Source organism: Schistocerca serialis, chromosome 9 (assembly GCF_023864345.2).
Source record: "Schistocerca serialis cubense isolate TAMUIC-IGC-003099 chromosome 9, iqSchSeri2.2, whole genome shotgun sequence".
Classification (NCBI taxonomy): Eukaryota; Metazoa; Arthropoda; class Insecta; order Orthoptera; family Acrididae; genus Schistocerca; species Schistocerca serialis.
This window is the reverse complement of record NC_064646.1, coordinates 113,367,643-113,385,051: the sequence shown is the minus strand read 5'-3', so window position 1 is coordinate 113,385,051 and position 17,409 is coordinate 113,367,643. Positions and strand designations below refer to the sequence as shown.

The 17,409-nt window shown below is 41.3% G+C and overlaps 1 protein-coding gene across 1 annotated transcript in view; it reads right to left on the bottom strand.

The window, feature by feature from the left end:
- Positions 1-17,409, bottom strand: part of LOC126418509 (activating signal cointegrator 1 complex subunit 3) — a 238,365-nt gene that overhangs the window by 134,206 nt on the left and 86,750 nt on the right. The window contains exons 15-18 of the mRNA XM_050085303.1: positions 12,654-12,759; positions 12,278-12,502; positions 10,072-10,191; positions 3,026-3,140 (exon numbers count right to left, since the gene is read on the bottom strand). Of these exons, the coding sequence (XP_049941260.1) occupies positions 3,026-3,140; positions 10,072-10,191; positions 12,278-12,502; positions 12,654-12,759 (566 nt within the window). The remainder of the gene's footprint in view (positions 1-3,025; positions 3,141-10,071; positions 10,192-12,277; positions 12,503-12,653; positions 12,760-17,409) is intronic.

The following is a 17,409-nucleotide window of genomic DNA, read 5'->3' as shown; positions in this document are numbered from 1 at the left end:
TGACTGCATGCCCTTGCTGCCCCAGGGAGGAGTGTGTATCCCAAACTGTCTGCATGTAGTGTTATTCATGTGAAACTGTGTGAACATTTTCTAAATGTATGCGGGTCAGGTAACTGAGGAAGGATGGGTACCAACATGGTATTTACCTACAGATGTGGAAAAGTTTTCTAAATGTATGCGGGTCATGTAACTGAGGAAGGATGTGTACCAACATGGTATTTACCTACAGATGTGGAAAACCACCTAACCGCCTAATAACCACATCCAGGCTGGCCGGCACACTAACTCTCATCATTAATCCACTGGGAGGATTTGATCCAGGGCCAGCACATTTGCCTAAATCCCAGAAGTGGTGTGTTAATACCTGCAGCTTTCCAGGCAAGTAGGTCCAATATTCAATTTGTTGTTTACATACTTATGAACTACTTTACATATAAAATTTACTTTACATATAAAATTTCATAATTTGAGGAAAATTTCTGGAAGGAGTACAAACAAACACCATTACCATATGAAGAAACCATAATTTTTAGATACAACGAAACTGAAGTTTAACTTAATATCTTCTTCTATTCTTTTAATTTTTTGTAGCAGTCTCACGCCATTATTTACTTTAGGTGGCATGCAGTGACTTTTCAACTTAAATCATCAAATAAATTTCTCCAACATTATTGTGCACTTTTTGTTCTTGTGCACACACCCCTTCTCTCTCTCTCTCTCTCTCTCTCTCTCTCTCTCTCTCATGCACGCAGGCGCTCACACACACACACACACACACACACACACACACACACACACACACACACACACACACGAAATGCGATGCACATGCACGTACAAACACAGGCCGCCGCCACCACCACCACCACCTTTAATCATTACACTGTTTGGGATAAGAAGGGACTGCAAGGAAAAAATAAAGGCAATAAGTACTCATGTTAGGAATGAAGAGCCAGATTTCTTAATATATGAACTGTCAAGCACTCTAAAATATATGTTTGTCTCAATGAGCATCTCCTCAATCGAGCAGAATTATTTGTCTATCAGTCACTTGTTCCCAAACATGAAGAAGAAGAAGAAGAAGAAACTGTAAGGAGCCATGTCAGGTGAATACTAAACGGGCAGCGACAGCAATTCATACAATTTTGCGGCAATAAGTCCAGATGAATGTTATGGAGCACTGTCAAGGTGAAACAGCACATCATATTCATCAAATGAAGTTTTTCTTCCTTCACTTTAATGCTGATGAGAAACAGTATATCACTGCAGAATTTCCCGGTAATCAGTTTTTCTTTTTTCAATAATTCAATGACTGTGACACCCTTTGCAACCCACAAAATGTTCACTATAACTTTTCTGGTCAATGGGACAATCTTCACCTGCGTTGGAGCAGCTTTGCAAGTGGTGCCCATTGTTGTGATTTTTGCCCTATAATCAATAAAGACAACTTGGAAAGTCCTTCGGATTTCATTTAACTTGCTCTAAACACAGCCACAGGATAGTTCCTGATGTACTGAAGAGTGCAGCTGGAGTCTGAGTAGTGGGTGCTGATGGGCCACAGGACCCAATGGAAACACTGCCGACAATAAAGAAGGCTTTATTCAATCTCTGTGTATGCTTTGTCATGGCTTGGCAAGGCAAAATATGCCTCACTACATTGACCCTGGCCGGCACTGGCGTAAGGGTCACGTTCCCTAGTGATAGGATGCCACGTAGGCACTTTGTATTGCCAAGGGCAGGTCCGTCAGCAGCCGGCAGCCTCGGCAGGCCAGTCATGATGTCAGTGACGTGCTACTTTCCCATCAGTGACGGAACTCGGAACAGCTCAACACACATTCAATGTGGCAGTACGGAGACTGCTGTGCGTGGGATTCAACCCACTGCTCTCTGGCGGGAGTCGGATGGCTGTTGGTGCTGTGGCATTAAGTCAGGGTGGAGGGGTGGGGGGTTAGTGGTGGTGGTGGTGGTGGTGGTGGTGGTGGTGGTGGTGGGACACTCAGTACTTGTGGCAGCAGGAGCTGCAGATGGCAGGTGGGCGGTGCTGTGGCATTAAGTCCTGTGAGGAAGTCTCTGCTGTTGGCGGCAGGTGCAGCCCGGTCTTGAATCCGTGGCAGCAGCTGCCGCCAATGCTAGTTGTCCCGCTATCTGGCACGGCCCCGGTGTCGTGGCTCGTGGTGCGGCTGGACTCTCACATCAGAATGCTTCTGCCTCTGAATTCATAAATATTTATATCACTCTGAAGCACCCCTGTTTCACTAAAACCTGACATCTAGTCACATTGTCCATAACGAGATACTTGCAGTGATGTGGTGACATTGACCAGCCTGCTACAGTTATTACCGCCGCGTGGAGCAGTTTTCCACTGAGCGTGGCTAGTCACATGTCACAATTGTCTTACGTGTGTGTTTATTCTGACCCACATGTTGCCACACTGCAGCTACCAGCATGCGGCTGGTATGTAATACTTCACAGCAGCTTTCACACTATTTGTTACTATCATTGCTAGAATGCTGGGTTGCAACACTATAATATGGAAATGGTGCTGAACAAACTAGTTCCTGAAATATGGAAGCTGTTCAGCAGTATTTGTGAGGTACACTCCTTAACCACTGTGTTGTAGGTGCACGGTTACACATTTGCGAATATATCTCTGCAAACACGGCAACAATTTATTGTCCATATCCTGACCAGCCAGCCGTTGACATTATTTTCATCAAAAAGAGATAAGAATAGTAGGAGTTACCTTATGGGAAAGATTGAAACTGGTACACAATTATTGAGGAAAATGCATGTGAGTGAGTATACATTACATATGGACTTTATTTTTGGTGTGTGTGTGTGTGTGTGTGTTTGTGTGTGTGTGTGTGTGTGTGTGTGTGTGTGTGTGTGTGAGAGAGAGAGAGAGAGAGAGAGAGAGATGTCCAGATGTCCACACCTTTTCAGTCCAATCCATAGTTTAAATATATCACACCTAACTGATAAAATCATGTTTATAATCATTAATTGTACAATAAAATTAACAAACCTGTAGCACTGAGCGATCCTGTGCGTGGATCATAACGTATCATTTTAGCTTTATCCAGTTCATTGGCTGCAGCAGTTATAAGTTTCAGTCTCCAATGCTCCAATGTTTGATCTTCCTATGAAATGAAATTCTCAGTATATTAACTGTAACAAATATTCCTCTTTCCACTATGTTTACTTACCAGCGTTGTAAAATGACTCACGCAATCAGTAAGTTTTGAGTCCCATTTAAATTTTCTTTCACTGATCACAAGCTATTATTCTTTATTTGTGAAAGAAACCAACTGTAATGAGTTACCCACTAGTGTGACTTTACCTATCAACACTAAGATCCCCAAGGAGGTAATCTTCACAAAGCAGGATCACAATTAAAATGCTGACCAGCTGGCACTACTTCAACATGAACAACACAGGTCAAAAACAGCAGTACTGAATAACTTATACCCCACATCATAGTGTTACAAAATACTGACGGTTACACTGATATATTTTCTGCCTGAGCAATATCAGGTAAATGGAGAAAATAAGCTGGAGATATGAATTGAAGTTCGTGTTGGGCAGGGCATTCAACTTGGGTAGTTCATGCAGCAATGTTGACCATAGCGCTGCGGTGGTGAAACGGTCAGCATTTCTGCCTAGTATGCAAGAAGACCCAGGTTCGAGTCCTGATCACGGCACAAATTTTAATCAATTTCTGCAGTTTATAAATTTATATTTCAGTGTGTTTACTATTGTTTTATTTCAATATGCTCAAATATTTAGTTCCTTTTCTGTTCCATACAGACTTTACGAGACTGTGATAAAGTTGTATGATCCCCATGTACTGATCGACAGTTTTGCAATGCCGGTCACTGTGATATTTCAGCTGACAGCCAGTGACTACAAGAAGCCTCGTTGCACTTTATTAAAGTAATTAAAAATCAACAGCTTTGTAACTGAGTCAGTACTCAAATGATAGAGTCAGTACTCAAATGATACAATTATTCAATTTGTATTTGTATCTGATTAGCAATAAACATAGTCTGTTAAAAATGTGTTTTAAAGAAAGATTATTTGTATTATACACCGTCAACAGATACATCATGCAGTCAATAAACTGTGAAATAAGATGATTTACTGGGAAAGAAACATTAAAGAAAATAGTGATTTTATTTCGAATTAATTTATCAATCTGCACAATGACATACAATTATGTGATGATTTATCAAAATGAAAAACATTAAATATACACACATCAAAAAAAGTTTTGCATCATCTCAGTTCCGGAACCTGTACAGAAAACTGGAATAGAGATCAACATAAACATCATTTCTTCTCTTTTTATTCCTCATGAAAATCACACACACTGTATGTCGTACCACCATACAGCAAGAGCTTTAGAGGTGGTGGTCCAGATTGCTGTACACACCGGTACCTCTAATATCCAGTAGCATGTCCTCTTGCATTGATGCATGCCTGTATTCGTCGTGGCATACTATCCACAAGTTCAAGCCACTGTTGGTCCAGATTGTCCCACTCCTCAACAGAGATTCGGCGTAGATCCCTCAGAGTGCTTGGTGGGTCATGTAGTCCAGAAACAGCCCTCTTCAATCTATCCCAGGCATGTTCGACAGGGTTCATGTCTGGAGAACATGCTGGCAACTCTAGTAGTCGAGCAATGTCATTATCCTGAAGGACATCATTCACAAGATGTGCACGATGTGAGCGTGAACTGTCATCCATGAAGACAAATGCCTCGCCAATATGCTGCCGATATGGCTGCACTATTGGTTGGAGGATGGCATTCACATATGGTACAGCCGTTATGGTGCCTTCTATGACCACCAGCGGCGTATGTTGGCCTCACATAATGCCACCCCAAAACAGCAGGGAACTTCCACCTTGCTGCACTAAATAGACATTGTGTCTAAGGCGTTCAGCCTGACTGGGTTGCCTCCAAACACATCTCCGATGATTTTCTGGTTGAAGGCACATGTGACACTCATCGGTGAAGAGAATGTGATGCCAATCATGAGCGGTCCATTCCGCATGTTTCTGGGCCCACCTGTACCGCGCTGCATGGTGTCGTGGTTGCAAAGATGGAATCGCCATGGACGTTGGGAGTGAAGTTGCGCATCATGTAGCCTATTGCACACAGTTTGAGGTGTAACACGACGTCCTGTGGCTGCATGGAAAGTATTATTCAACATGGTGGTGTTGCTGTCAGGGTTCTTCTGACCCACAATCCATAGGTAGCAATCATCCACTGCAGTAGTAGCCCTTGGGCAGCCTGAGCGAGGCATGTCAGCAGCAGTTCCTGTCTCTCTGTATTTCCTCCATGTCCAAACAACATTGCTTTGGTTCATTCCAAGACGAATGGACACTTACCTTGTTGAAAGCCCTTCTTGGCACAAAGTAACAATGCAGACGCGATCAAACTGCGGTATTGACCATCTAGGCATGGTTGAACTACAGACAACACGAGCCGTGTACCTCCCTCCTGATGGAATGACTGGAACTGATCGGCTGTCAGACCCCCTCTGTCTAATAGGTGCTGCTCACGCATGGTTGTTTATATATTTGGGTGGGTTTAGTGACATCTCTGAACAGTCAAAGGGACTGTGTCTGTGATACAATATCCACAGTCAATGTCTATCTTCAGGAGTTCTGGGAACTGGGGTGATGCAAAACTTTTTTTTTGATGTGTTTATTTGATCACAGCATGCAGCAAGCTGGGAAACATGCCATGCTTGAATTCAATAACTGCTTCATAGCCCATGCCATCTGAATTCCACTCCAATCTCACACACGCTTTCTATCTCAATGCCAGCTTGTGTCAACCTTGGTCAACAGCAGACTGGCAATTGTGCAATCAATTCCATTGCTTAAAAGGAATAAGAAAAAGGCATGGGCAAGTCCTCACACTCACTTTGGGAATTCCAAATTGATCACACAGCAATCAGTCAGACAGACACTAAAGAGATCTTGAACACCAAGGTCAAGAAGAACACAAGGATATAATGAGATCACTATCCTACAGAAGTCAAGTGCCGTTGGATTCCAAACAGGTGTAGACAGCCACAGACAAATAAAGCTACCAGAATCATGTAGACAGATGAACTATGGGTAAGGAAGGAAAGAAAAAAGAAACATTGCTGGTGGGACAAGGACTGTGAGAAAGATGTAGAGGGAAGCCTAGAGAGACTAATGGCAAGAAGGACCCACAAAGAAGGAGGTTTTTCTAAGAAGGTAGGAAGTGGCCAGAACATTAAAATGGACTAGAAGACAGAGGATGAAGCAGGAACTGGATGAGGTTCTGAACAACTTTAAGAAAAACAACAACAGAGGCTACTGGGAAATTAAGAAAGAATGACGGGATACAGAGGCAGAGAACTGTTTATATAAGGGGTGTCCAAAAAGAAATGGGCCGGAGGCATAATTAGAGAAACCAGTACCTGTATGTTAGAAGTATTGACCCTGGTTGTTTAAACACTTGTCCCACTGTGACACAAGGCGGCGAATGGCTGTCTCATAAAATTTCCAGGGCTGCGGTGTTAATCAGTTCCGCACATACAGTTGGACGTCTTCGGCCGAGGTGAATCGTTTGCCCCTCAGAGTCTTTTTAAGGGGACCAAAAATAGCGTAATCACAGGGAGAGAGGTCTGGACTGTATGGAAGGTGGCTGAGAACCTCTCATTTGAATTTCTGCTGGAGTGCCATGACTGTGTTGGCCATAAGAAGCTTTGCATTTTCGTGGAGAAGAATGACCTCATGGGTGAGATTGCCTGGTCATTTTGATTTGATCACTTGGCGAAGGGTGGTCAAGGTTTGCGAGTAACACTGGGCATTCATTGTTCTCCCATGCTGCAGGAAGTGAATCAGAAGGAGGCCATCTTGGTCAAAGAAGAATGTCACCTTAAAAATGTTTTGAGGGGCAAATGACGACATCCAACTGTACGTGCGGAGCTGGTTAACATCACAGCCCCAGGAATTTTATGAGACAGCCTTTCATCGCCTTGCGTCACAGTGGGACAAGTGTCTCAACAGCCAGGGTCAATACTTCTAATATACAGGTACTGGTTTCTGTAATTATGCCTCTGGCTCATTTCTTTTTGAACGCCCCTTATACAAGATTAGAATGGGGAACCGACCATTAGTGTGAGAACTTTAGGATACTTGCAGGGTAGTTTCATGACCTGCTGAACTGTGAACCAACCGAAGACAAGCTGGTATTGAGGATGGAGGCAAACAACAGACAGTCATGCCTTCCAAGCACCAGAAGGATGGAAGAATGCAATCACAGTTCCAGTACATCAGGAGGGAAAGAGGGATGCAAACAACTGCAGAGGAATATCGATACTAGAAATCAACTGTCAGGTGCGGTCGAAGCTACTGCTCAAGAGATTAGCAGAACACATAAAAAGTAGAGTTGGAGATTATCGCATGAGGTTTGGAAAGGTTAAAGGATGTATAAAACAGACATTTATCCTGAAACAACTTATAGTACATAGGGCCTTAAATAACGAAAGACTGTAGTAACCTTCATGGACTTAATGAAGGCATATGACTCCATCAACAGACAGACTCTTAGGAGGATCCTACAGGATGGAGGACTAGTCAGCACAACACCAGAACTAATAACAGAAGTTCTCACAGAGGCAAAGGCAAGGGCAAGGGCGAGATTCACAGGAACACTACCAGTAGAGTTTGAGATCAATACGAATGTCAGAGAGATGGATTGTCACTAATTTTGGTCAAATAGCACTGGCTGAAATGAGGAGACAGTGAAGAGCAATAAATGAGAAAACGGGAATACAGAAGATGCACATTGACAGTGGGATCCAAATGGAGCGCCTATCCTTTGCAGACAATGTAGCAATAGTAAGCAAGACAGATTAAGACACAAAGACACAACTCTACAACCTAAGTAGGATAGCCAAAAGGGTGGGACTGAGGATCAGTTACAACAATACAAAGGCAATGAATGCCAGTGTGGACTGGCAAACACCAGAAGGCACCATACAAAAGGTGGACAAATTTACATAACTGGGAGAATTTATAACAGAAAGAAACAGGAGCAATGAAGAAATAATGGAGATGGTGAAGAAGAAGTCAGCCTCCTGTATGACCACAGATATATACAATAAAAAGAATATATCTACAAATGCAAAGATCAGACACTACAAGGCAATAATGAGGAATGCAGTATTATATGAGGCTGAGACAATAACACTCAGAAGAAATGGTACAGCATAACTACGGATAAAGAAGAGAGAACAGTACTGAAGAAGACACTAGGCCTCAAAAAGAGGGGGCAAGAGATGGACATGAAGATCTAGGGAAGAACTGTACTGGAGCATGAGGATAATATCGGGAGATATCAGATGGAAAAGGGCAAGATTTTAGGATGAGTATGGATACAATGACAAAAGAAGTATGGCAAACAACAGGGAGGGCAAGAGAAAAAAAAAAGAACCAAATAGGTAGTTGAAGTCCGGAGGAATTGGTTGGAACTGGAAATCAAGGTGGAAGGAACGGAAAATTGGAGAGCCAAGTACAATCCAACCAATGTGCTGGAGATCAGTGACAGAAAAGAGAAGTGGATACTGAAGATCTCGAAAGAAGAGCAGGAGAGAAGAAGAGAATGGATGAAGAGGTTTTGGGATGAGAAGAAGAAAATGCAGTCCACAAAGGGGCTGCCTGTGGTCCTACAGAGGCCATCATGCATGATGATGAAGAAGAAGAAGAAGAAGAAGATGATTTTAAAAAATGCCAGTTGCTGTCTCTTCATGCTATCTTCTCTTTTAATGTTCCTTCTATGATATTTACACTGGAATGGTTTGTAGTATCATGTGACCAATCCACTTGTCTTCTTTTCTCTATTGTTCCCCTACATAACCTCTCTTTGTCAGTTCTTAGCAGAATTTGCTGGCTGGTAGTTTTTTATTTGCCTATTTAGTCTACAACAGGTGTCTCCAAGAGCACATTCACAGTCATACAGTGCTACTCTTTACCATTTTTCCCCACACTTATATATTTATGTTGTTTGACAAGTCATTTTTCTTTTATTTATAAACATTGCTTTTGTGTTTCTTTATGACTTATTTGCTTCTTCTGTCCCCAGTTACCTTACTTCCTAAATATTTTATAGTCTTTTCTGTTTTATTTTCTTTGCACTCTAATTTTAATGCTTATTTCTTCTGGTTCCTTCGAGCACACAAGTAATTCTGTCTCTCTCTTTTTTGAGATAATTTCGACTGTGTCAATAGCTCCCAAGATTCTTTGGAGAGCCCTTTCATCTGGAACTATCACAGCTGTGTCATCCTGCTTCTTTCACCATTTATGCTCATACCTGTACAGTATTTTTTGCATTCATTACTGCCTGTTCCCTACTGATGGTGAATAGGGATGGGGACGGATTGGATCACCTTCTAACACTTTTAATAATTCTAACTTCTGTTAATTCATTCCTTCTCTGTAATATCGTTGTTTGTTCTTTGTATAGTTCTTTAATTATTCTTCTGTCTTTACAGTCTAGTTTAATCATGCTTATAGTTTCCCTAGTTTGTTCCAGTCGCCCTGAAAGATGATGGAATACTTCTTTAAAGTACTGAAAGAGCAGAAGGTTGAGCCTAACAATCACAGTAGTGTGTTGTTCTGGTAAATTGCCTGCATATAAAAAAATGCTGCAGATATTGTTCTTGGCCAAGGCATCAGATGACATCATGAAATTTCCACATTATTTCATCAGCATAACTGACTGTCAACTTCAGGTATGGCAAACATACTGCCAGTACAAGAAGAAACTGTGCAGCTGTGAATGTGCCAAATTCAGTTGTGTGGTTTCTTCTTAAGCTGGCATACACAGGAGGCTTTGGTCACAGCCCAGTAGCATGCCAGTTGCGCCGATGAAATATGGAAATTTAACAATAAAATCCGATGTCTCATCTGAGAAAAACACCTATAACTAGTTCATTGGGAAAGTCTCAAGCAACACATAAAAACTGTTACTGTTGAATGGCTATTAAATCAGACAATTTAGTAAATGATTGTATTCAGCTGACTTACCATTACATCTTGATAATTTATCCCATAAACCTGGGGGTTCATACGCATGCGTACATACAAGTACGTGTAACTCAGCCAATTAACTGCTTCAGATACATTTGAGATGGTACCCAACACAACCTGAAAAAGCAAACATGACCTGGGATGCAGAAATATACAAAATTTAAAATAATTATCACTGCAACAAATTTGCACTTAGAATAAAAACAACATAGATTTTATCATGAAATTTCTGACCAGTAAATAAATGTCTCCTAACTGTTCCACAAATGATCTGATATTATTATTCACAACTGCAGTTCTGCACATTGCATTGTAACACCTGCAGCATTCTGTGACAGAGGCAATGAGAAAGACTTACTGAGCTGTGACTCTTGCTCAGTTTTCTTATTTATCTTCTCTGCAAGTTCTTTTGTCTCGTTTTGATTTTTATTTGCATCCAAGGTATCCTTCATATTCTCACTTGATAAGGCTGCTCCCTTCTCTCAATTTTATAAAATGTTATTTATTGTTGATTAAATCGACTACTTCCCACATTTCCAATTTTGACATGCCAGGTTCTCCTTTACAAGGTTCCCTTTCATTCAGTACCCTTCTGTATCACCCATGCAGCCATATGGCCATTGGGGTCATGGTGCCATACATATCAAGAATTATGAATGTGGAAACTTTTATGCAGTGTGAAGACCTTAACTTTTTTGCTTCAAACAGCTTTCGTCTACCAAAGATATTTGTAATCTTCCTTCAAATAGACAAATAATGGCCAGGGGCTCCTAAAACAAAGACTAATATGTTTTCAAAACTTTATTCATCACCTAGATTGTCGTCAACTTCTTTCTTCCCTTTTTGGGGGAGGGGGGAGACTAATTTTTTTGTGTGCCAGAACAGTAGTATATGTGCACGAGACGAATATAGTGATATAACTATCCTGAAGGGTCAATCGGAAATTACTCAGCGAAAATACATTGAATATGAGGACTTTTATGCTCCTGTTGCAGCCATTTAAATGGTACGCCATCCAGACATTCACTCCACTTTCCACAGAAATTAGTACTGTTGAGGCAAGTGATGCGTGAGGTTAATGTTACACATTATATGATGTAAACTTCTGGGTGGTAGCAGCAGCAGCAGCAGCAGCTCACGAGCATAAGTTGTGAAAACACAATGGTGTTTGTTTCATGGGCTGCTCCTCATTATTTGTCTTCTTCAAAAGAGATTATCAATATTTGTAACATATCAGAAGTTATTTTGGGTGAAAAGTTAAGTGCCATTTGCTGTACATAATCACCTGAAACAGTGTTACAGCTGCAAATTTATTCAGAAAAGAAGTTACATACATATAAAGCTATACATACAAATTGAAACAAGCCTAGTCCAAATTATAGTTCTTTTGCCATCTGACTGTTATTTCCTTCTTGATACACTACTGCAGTTTCAACTATGCAGTCACTGTCAAATGATTCATTATGGTCCTTTTGAAATCAGTTACATTGCATGTCATAATACACCTCAAACACATCAATATTCACTGTACGACCATACAGGATCAACACTTAGATGGAATGTTTGAGTACGACATAAAAGTATCATGTAGGTTGTCAACAATTTTACACAAAGACCAACATGAGGGCCAAAGCAGCTAACACTCTCTCTTCTCTTCTCCCCCCCCCCCCCCCTGCCCCCCTTTCTTATTCATCTTCACTTCTGTTAAAAAAAAAAAAAAAAAAGATGTTTATCTCCTGTCCTTGTGTAAAATTGTTGACAACCTACATAATACATACACTTTGTATTGTAACAGAATACATAAGTATCACTGACAAGATGATCCCTATATGGTCGAATAATAAATATGATGTTCTTGACATGTACTACAACATGCTACGTAAACCATAAAAAAAAGACAATAATAAGCCACCTTTTACAATGTGTTCCAAACCCAAATTGCTACACTGTATCCAGAAATAAAGCATGATTATTTAGACAATTCTACCTGGCAGTCACTCATAAAAAAAAAAAAACCATCAAACAAGCCTCTTCATAAAATTTGTGTATAACGTGAAACTCTACTAAGTCCAAAACAAAGACAAGCCAAAAAATGTACCTATAAACTGAAAAAATTTGTTTAACTTATACAGCCATATGTTCTCCAAGTTTTGCCTGAGGTGATTGAGATAAATAATGTGCAGTTTCTAAGGATGATACTTACTTCAGCATTGAGATTATCAGCAAGAAATTTTATGAAACTGCTTTCAATAGGAAACTGGTTAGTAAGCAGAGATAAGTAGTGAGCCAGTTTGTCATGTGAGGTTATTATCGTTCCATGTCCAGACTTATCAAACTGTGGACGACCCGCGCGACCAAAAATCTGCAGTACGTCCAAGATTCCCAGGTCGACAAAAGATCCCTGCTTTGCATCATATATTTCTGTTCCCTAAAAAGAAATCAGTTAACCTGATTAACAAATGTATTTCAAGGAATACTTAACATATAAAGACACAATTGCAGCTAGTTATATAAATACTGAATATTCTTGTTTGCATATTGGCAGAGCAATGTGTGTAGAAAGTAAGTCAATAGCTCACCCTTATTATAACTGCATGTGCTGGCAAATTTACTCCCCATGCTAATGTTGATGTACAGACAAGAACCTTTATTAGCCCGGATCCAAAATATTTTTCAACCAGGGACCTGGAAAAAACCACCTTATTTACTGCGAAATCACTTGAAACCATATGGAGAAAATAGCTTTTGTAGAAATATATCTAGTAGTGGCAATATATTTGATAATCAGAAAAATAAAAGAAAAAGTATGGGAATTTAAACAAAAAAATATATTACTTGTTCACTGGACAATGGAAAATCCGGGACGGAATAATGACAATATTATGAAAAGGATATATTGCTACTTGCCATATGGTGGAGATGGTGAGTAGCAGACAGGCACAACAAAAAGGCTACTAAACACCTAAGCTTTTGGCCAGAAGGTCTTCTTCCAAATTGGACAACATACACACATGCATTACCACTGTCTCTGACAGCTGGGAGCAGACTGCAAGCAACTGCAAATGATGGGAGAAGCAACCTGGGTGATGGAGGTAGCTGTCCGGGGAGAGGGAGCGAGAGCTGGCTGTGCGTAGGGGACGGTAAAGTGCAGTTTCTGGGAGCATACAGGGATGAGATGTAGAGATTGTAGGGTACACAGGCGCAGTAGGGAGGTTAGATGGTGGGGGGGCTGAAAAGGAGGGAAGTAAACAGACAGTGAATGCGATTTTGTAATAGAAGGTTGTGGAATGGGAACAGGGAAGGGAATAGGTGTGTGAAGGACAATGACTAACAGAGGTAAAGGTCAGGAAGGTTACAGGAGCATAGGATATATTTGTTGGGAGAGTTCCCACCTGCGCAGTTCAGAAAAGCTGGTGTTGGTTGGAAGGATCCAGATGGCACAGCCCATGAAGCAGTCATTAAAATGAAGAATGTTGTACTTGGCAGTTTGCTCAGAACTAGGTGGTCCAGTTCTTTCTTGGCCACAGTTTGTCAGTGGCCATTAATGCAGACAGCCAGCTTGTTGGTTGGTATGCCCATGTAGAATGAAGCACAATGGTTACAGCTTAGCTTGTAGACCACATGACTGGTTTCACAGGTAGCCCTGCCTTTGATGGGATAGGTGATGCTTGTGACCGAACACTCCTGCTCCCAACCCTTTGCCTCAAGACTGTGTTCTACATGGGTGCGACAGCCAACAAGCTGTGTGTCTGCATGAATGGCCACTGACAAACTGTGGCCAAGAAACAGCTGGACCACCCAGTTACTAAGCACATTGCCCAACACAACGTTCTTCATTTTAACAACTGCTTCACAGCCTGTACCATCTAGATCCTTTCAAACAACACCAGATTTTGTGAATTGCACAGGTGGGAACTCTCCATGCAATATATCCTATGTTCCTGTAATCTTCCGGGCCTTAACCTTGTCTTTCAACCAGCTATTCCTTCCCTGTTCCCATTCCGCAGCCTTCTATTCCACAACCACATCCACTGTCTTTTTACTTCGTTCCTTTTCCGCCCCCCCGACATCTAACCTCCCGACTGCACATAGCTGCTGTACTCTTTCTCCATCATGCCCCTGTATGCTCCCACAAACAGCACTTTACTGTCCCCCACATGCACCCTTCTCTTTCTCCCCCTCCCCGCCCCAGCTATTCCCACCACCCAGATTGCTTCTCCCATCATGTGCAGTTGCTTGCAGTCTGGCCCCAGCAGCTAGACACAGTGGTCATGTGTACGTGTACGCGTGCGTGTGTGTGTGTGTGTGTGTGTGTGTGTGTGTGTGCGCGTGTGTTTGGGGGAGTGGTTCTATTTTCCAAGAAGGCCTTTTCCCTGAAGGCTTGTGTGTTCAGTAATCTTTATGTTATGCCGGTCTGCAACTCAACATCTCCGCTATATGGTTATTTGTTCATTAATTTTATGAAATCTTATGATTAAATTCACAGGGAAACCCCATGGAATGCATGGCATTCTAATTACAATTTTCTGTAAAATGAGCTTGGATGATAACACAAGTAGGCTTTTGTTTAATGGAATAAATTTTAAAAACAGAACTGGACTAAGGGAGACGCTCTGTTCCCTCTTCTCTCCGGTGTGGCCTTGGGAGAGAGTTGTGATGAAACTCAAACTAGAACCTGCTTGGATCATGATCATTCAAAGAAATAAAGTTAAGGTTTTAGTTTATGCTGATGATATAGTGCTCGTTGGAAAAAGTGAAATAGAGGTTAGACAGTTATTTATGGAGCTCATAGAAGAAGCACCCAAACTTGGCCTAAAAATAAATGATCAGAAAACAAAATATATGAAAGTTAAAATATGAAGACGTGAACAAGACAACCCATCGTATCTAATAAAACTGATAAGGTTTGTCCTTGAGAACTACTCCTATTCTGTAGAAGAATTTTTATTATTGTAATGTATCAAGGGTGGTGGGTAGTTATAACTAACTTGCATCAGTATATTTAATAATAATAATAATAATAATAATAATAATAACAACAATAACAACAAAATAAACATATAAATGTTTCACTACGTAGACATATTTACAAATTAGTGTGCAATGTGAATGGAAAATGACTTGTGCCACATCATTGCAATTTATTGTGCAACTGCTCCATGGAATACAAAACTAAACAAATACCCAACTAACTAAACAACCAATCGGCAATCAAATTCAAATGCAAATTTCTGGATGTAATGATAAATGAACAAAATCAGAAGCAAACAGAAGTGAAAATGAGACTGAAAAATGCTAATAGAGCTTACTACTCCATACAAAGGCTTCTAGGGTGTAAACTAATGACAAGGTGGGAGGGAGGAGGAAGAGAATTGTGTTTAATGTCCCATTGACAATCAGGTCATTAAGGACAGAGCATGTCATTAGAGATGGAGCACAAGCTTGGAATAGGGAAGGATGGGAAAGGAAATCAGACATGCCCTTTCAAAGGAACCATCCCAGTATCTGCATGAAGTGATTTCCTAAAGCACAGAAAATCTACATCAGGATGACCAGACGCAGGTTCAAAATGTCGTCCTCCCAAATGCTAGTCCAGTATGATGACCACTGCGCCACAAGGTCCTACCGACAAGGAAAATTAAAATGAAGCTATATAACACAATCATACAACCAGTCCTAACCTATGTAGCAGGTTTAATTACAATGGGAGAGTACCAGTTACAAATATTTGAAAATGAAGTTTACAGGAAAATCTTTGGTCCACAGAATCATAATGAATCACAAATCTGGAAGGGAAGAGACAACACAGAAATGCATGTGCTATCGTAACAAGCAACAATAACAGAACAATAAATTAGAGAAAACTTCGATGGGCAGGCCAAGTGATGAGAATGAAAAAGGATCAAGTACACTACTGCCCATTAAAATTGCTACACCAAGAAGAAATACAGATGATAAACGGGTATTCATTGGACAAATATATTATACTAGAACTGACATGTGATTACATTTTCACACAATTTGGGTGCATAGATCCTGAGAAATCAGTACCCAGAACAATCACCTCTGGCCGTAATAACGGTCTTGATATGCCTGGGCATTGAGTCAAACAGAGCTTGGATGGCGTGTACAGGTACAGCTGCCCATGCAGCTTCAATGAGATACCACAGTTCATCAAGAGTAGTGACTGGCGTATTGTGACGAGCCAGTTGCTCGGCCACCATTGACCAGACGTTTTCAATTGTTGAGAGATCTGGAAAATGTGATGGCCAGGGCAGCAGTCTAACATTTTCTGTATCCAGAAAGGCCCGTACAGGACCTGCAACATGTGGTCATGCATTATCGTGCTGAAATGTTGGGTTTCACAGGGATCAAATGAAGGGTAGAGCCACAGGTCATAACATATCTGAAATGTAACGTCCACTGTTCAAAGTGCCGTCAATGTGAACAAAAGGTGACTGAGACATGTAACCAATGGCACCCCATACCATCACGCCATGTGATACACCAGTATGGCAATGACGAATACATGCTTCCAATGTGCATACACCGCGATGTCGCCAAACACAGATGCAACCACCATTATGCTGTAAACAGAACCTGGATTCATCTGAAAAATGATGTTTTGCCATTTGTGCACCCAGGTTCGTCGTTGAGTACACCATAGCAGGCGCTCCTGTTTGTGATGCAGCGACAAGGGTAACCGCAGCCATGGTCTCCGAGCTGACAGTCCATGCTGATGCAAACGTCATCGAACTGTTCATGCAGATGGTTGTTGTCTTGCAAATGTCCCCATCTGTTGACTCAGGGATTGAGACATGGCTGCACGATCTGTTAGAGCCATGCAGATAAGATGCCTGTCATCTCGACTGCTAGTGATACGAGGGTGTTGGGATCCAGCACGGTATTCCATATTACCCTCCTGAACCCACCGATTCCATATTCTGCCAACAGTCATTGTATCTCGACCAACGCGAGCAGCAATGTCGCAATACGATAAACTGCAATCGCAATAGGCTTCAATCCGACCTTTATCAAAGTCAGAAATGTGATGGTACGCATTTCTCCTCCTTACACGAGGCATCACAACAACGTTTCACCATGCAACGCCGGTCAACTGCTGTTTGTGTGTGAGAAATCGGTTGGAAACTTTCCTCATGTCAACACGTTGTAGGTGTCGCCACTGGCGCCAATCTTGTGTGAATGCTCTGAAAAGCTAAGTATTGGCATATCATTGGCATATCACAGCATCTTCTTCCTGTTGGTTAAATTTCGCATCCGTAGCACGTCATCTTCGTGGTGTAGCAATTTTAATGGCCAGTAGTGTAGTTTCAA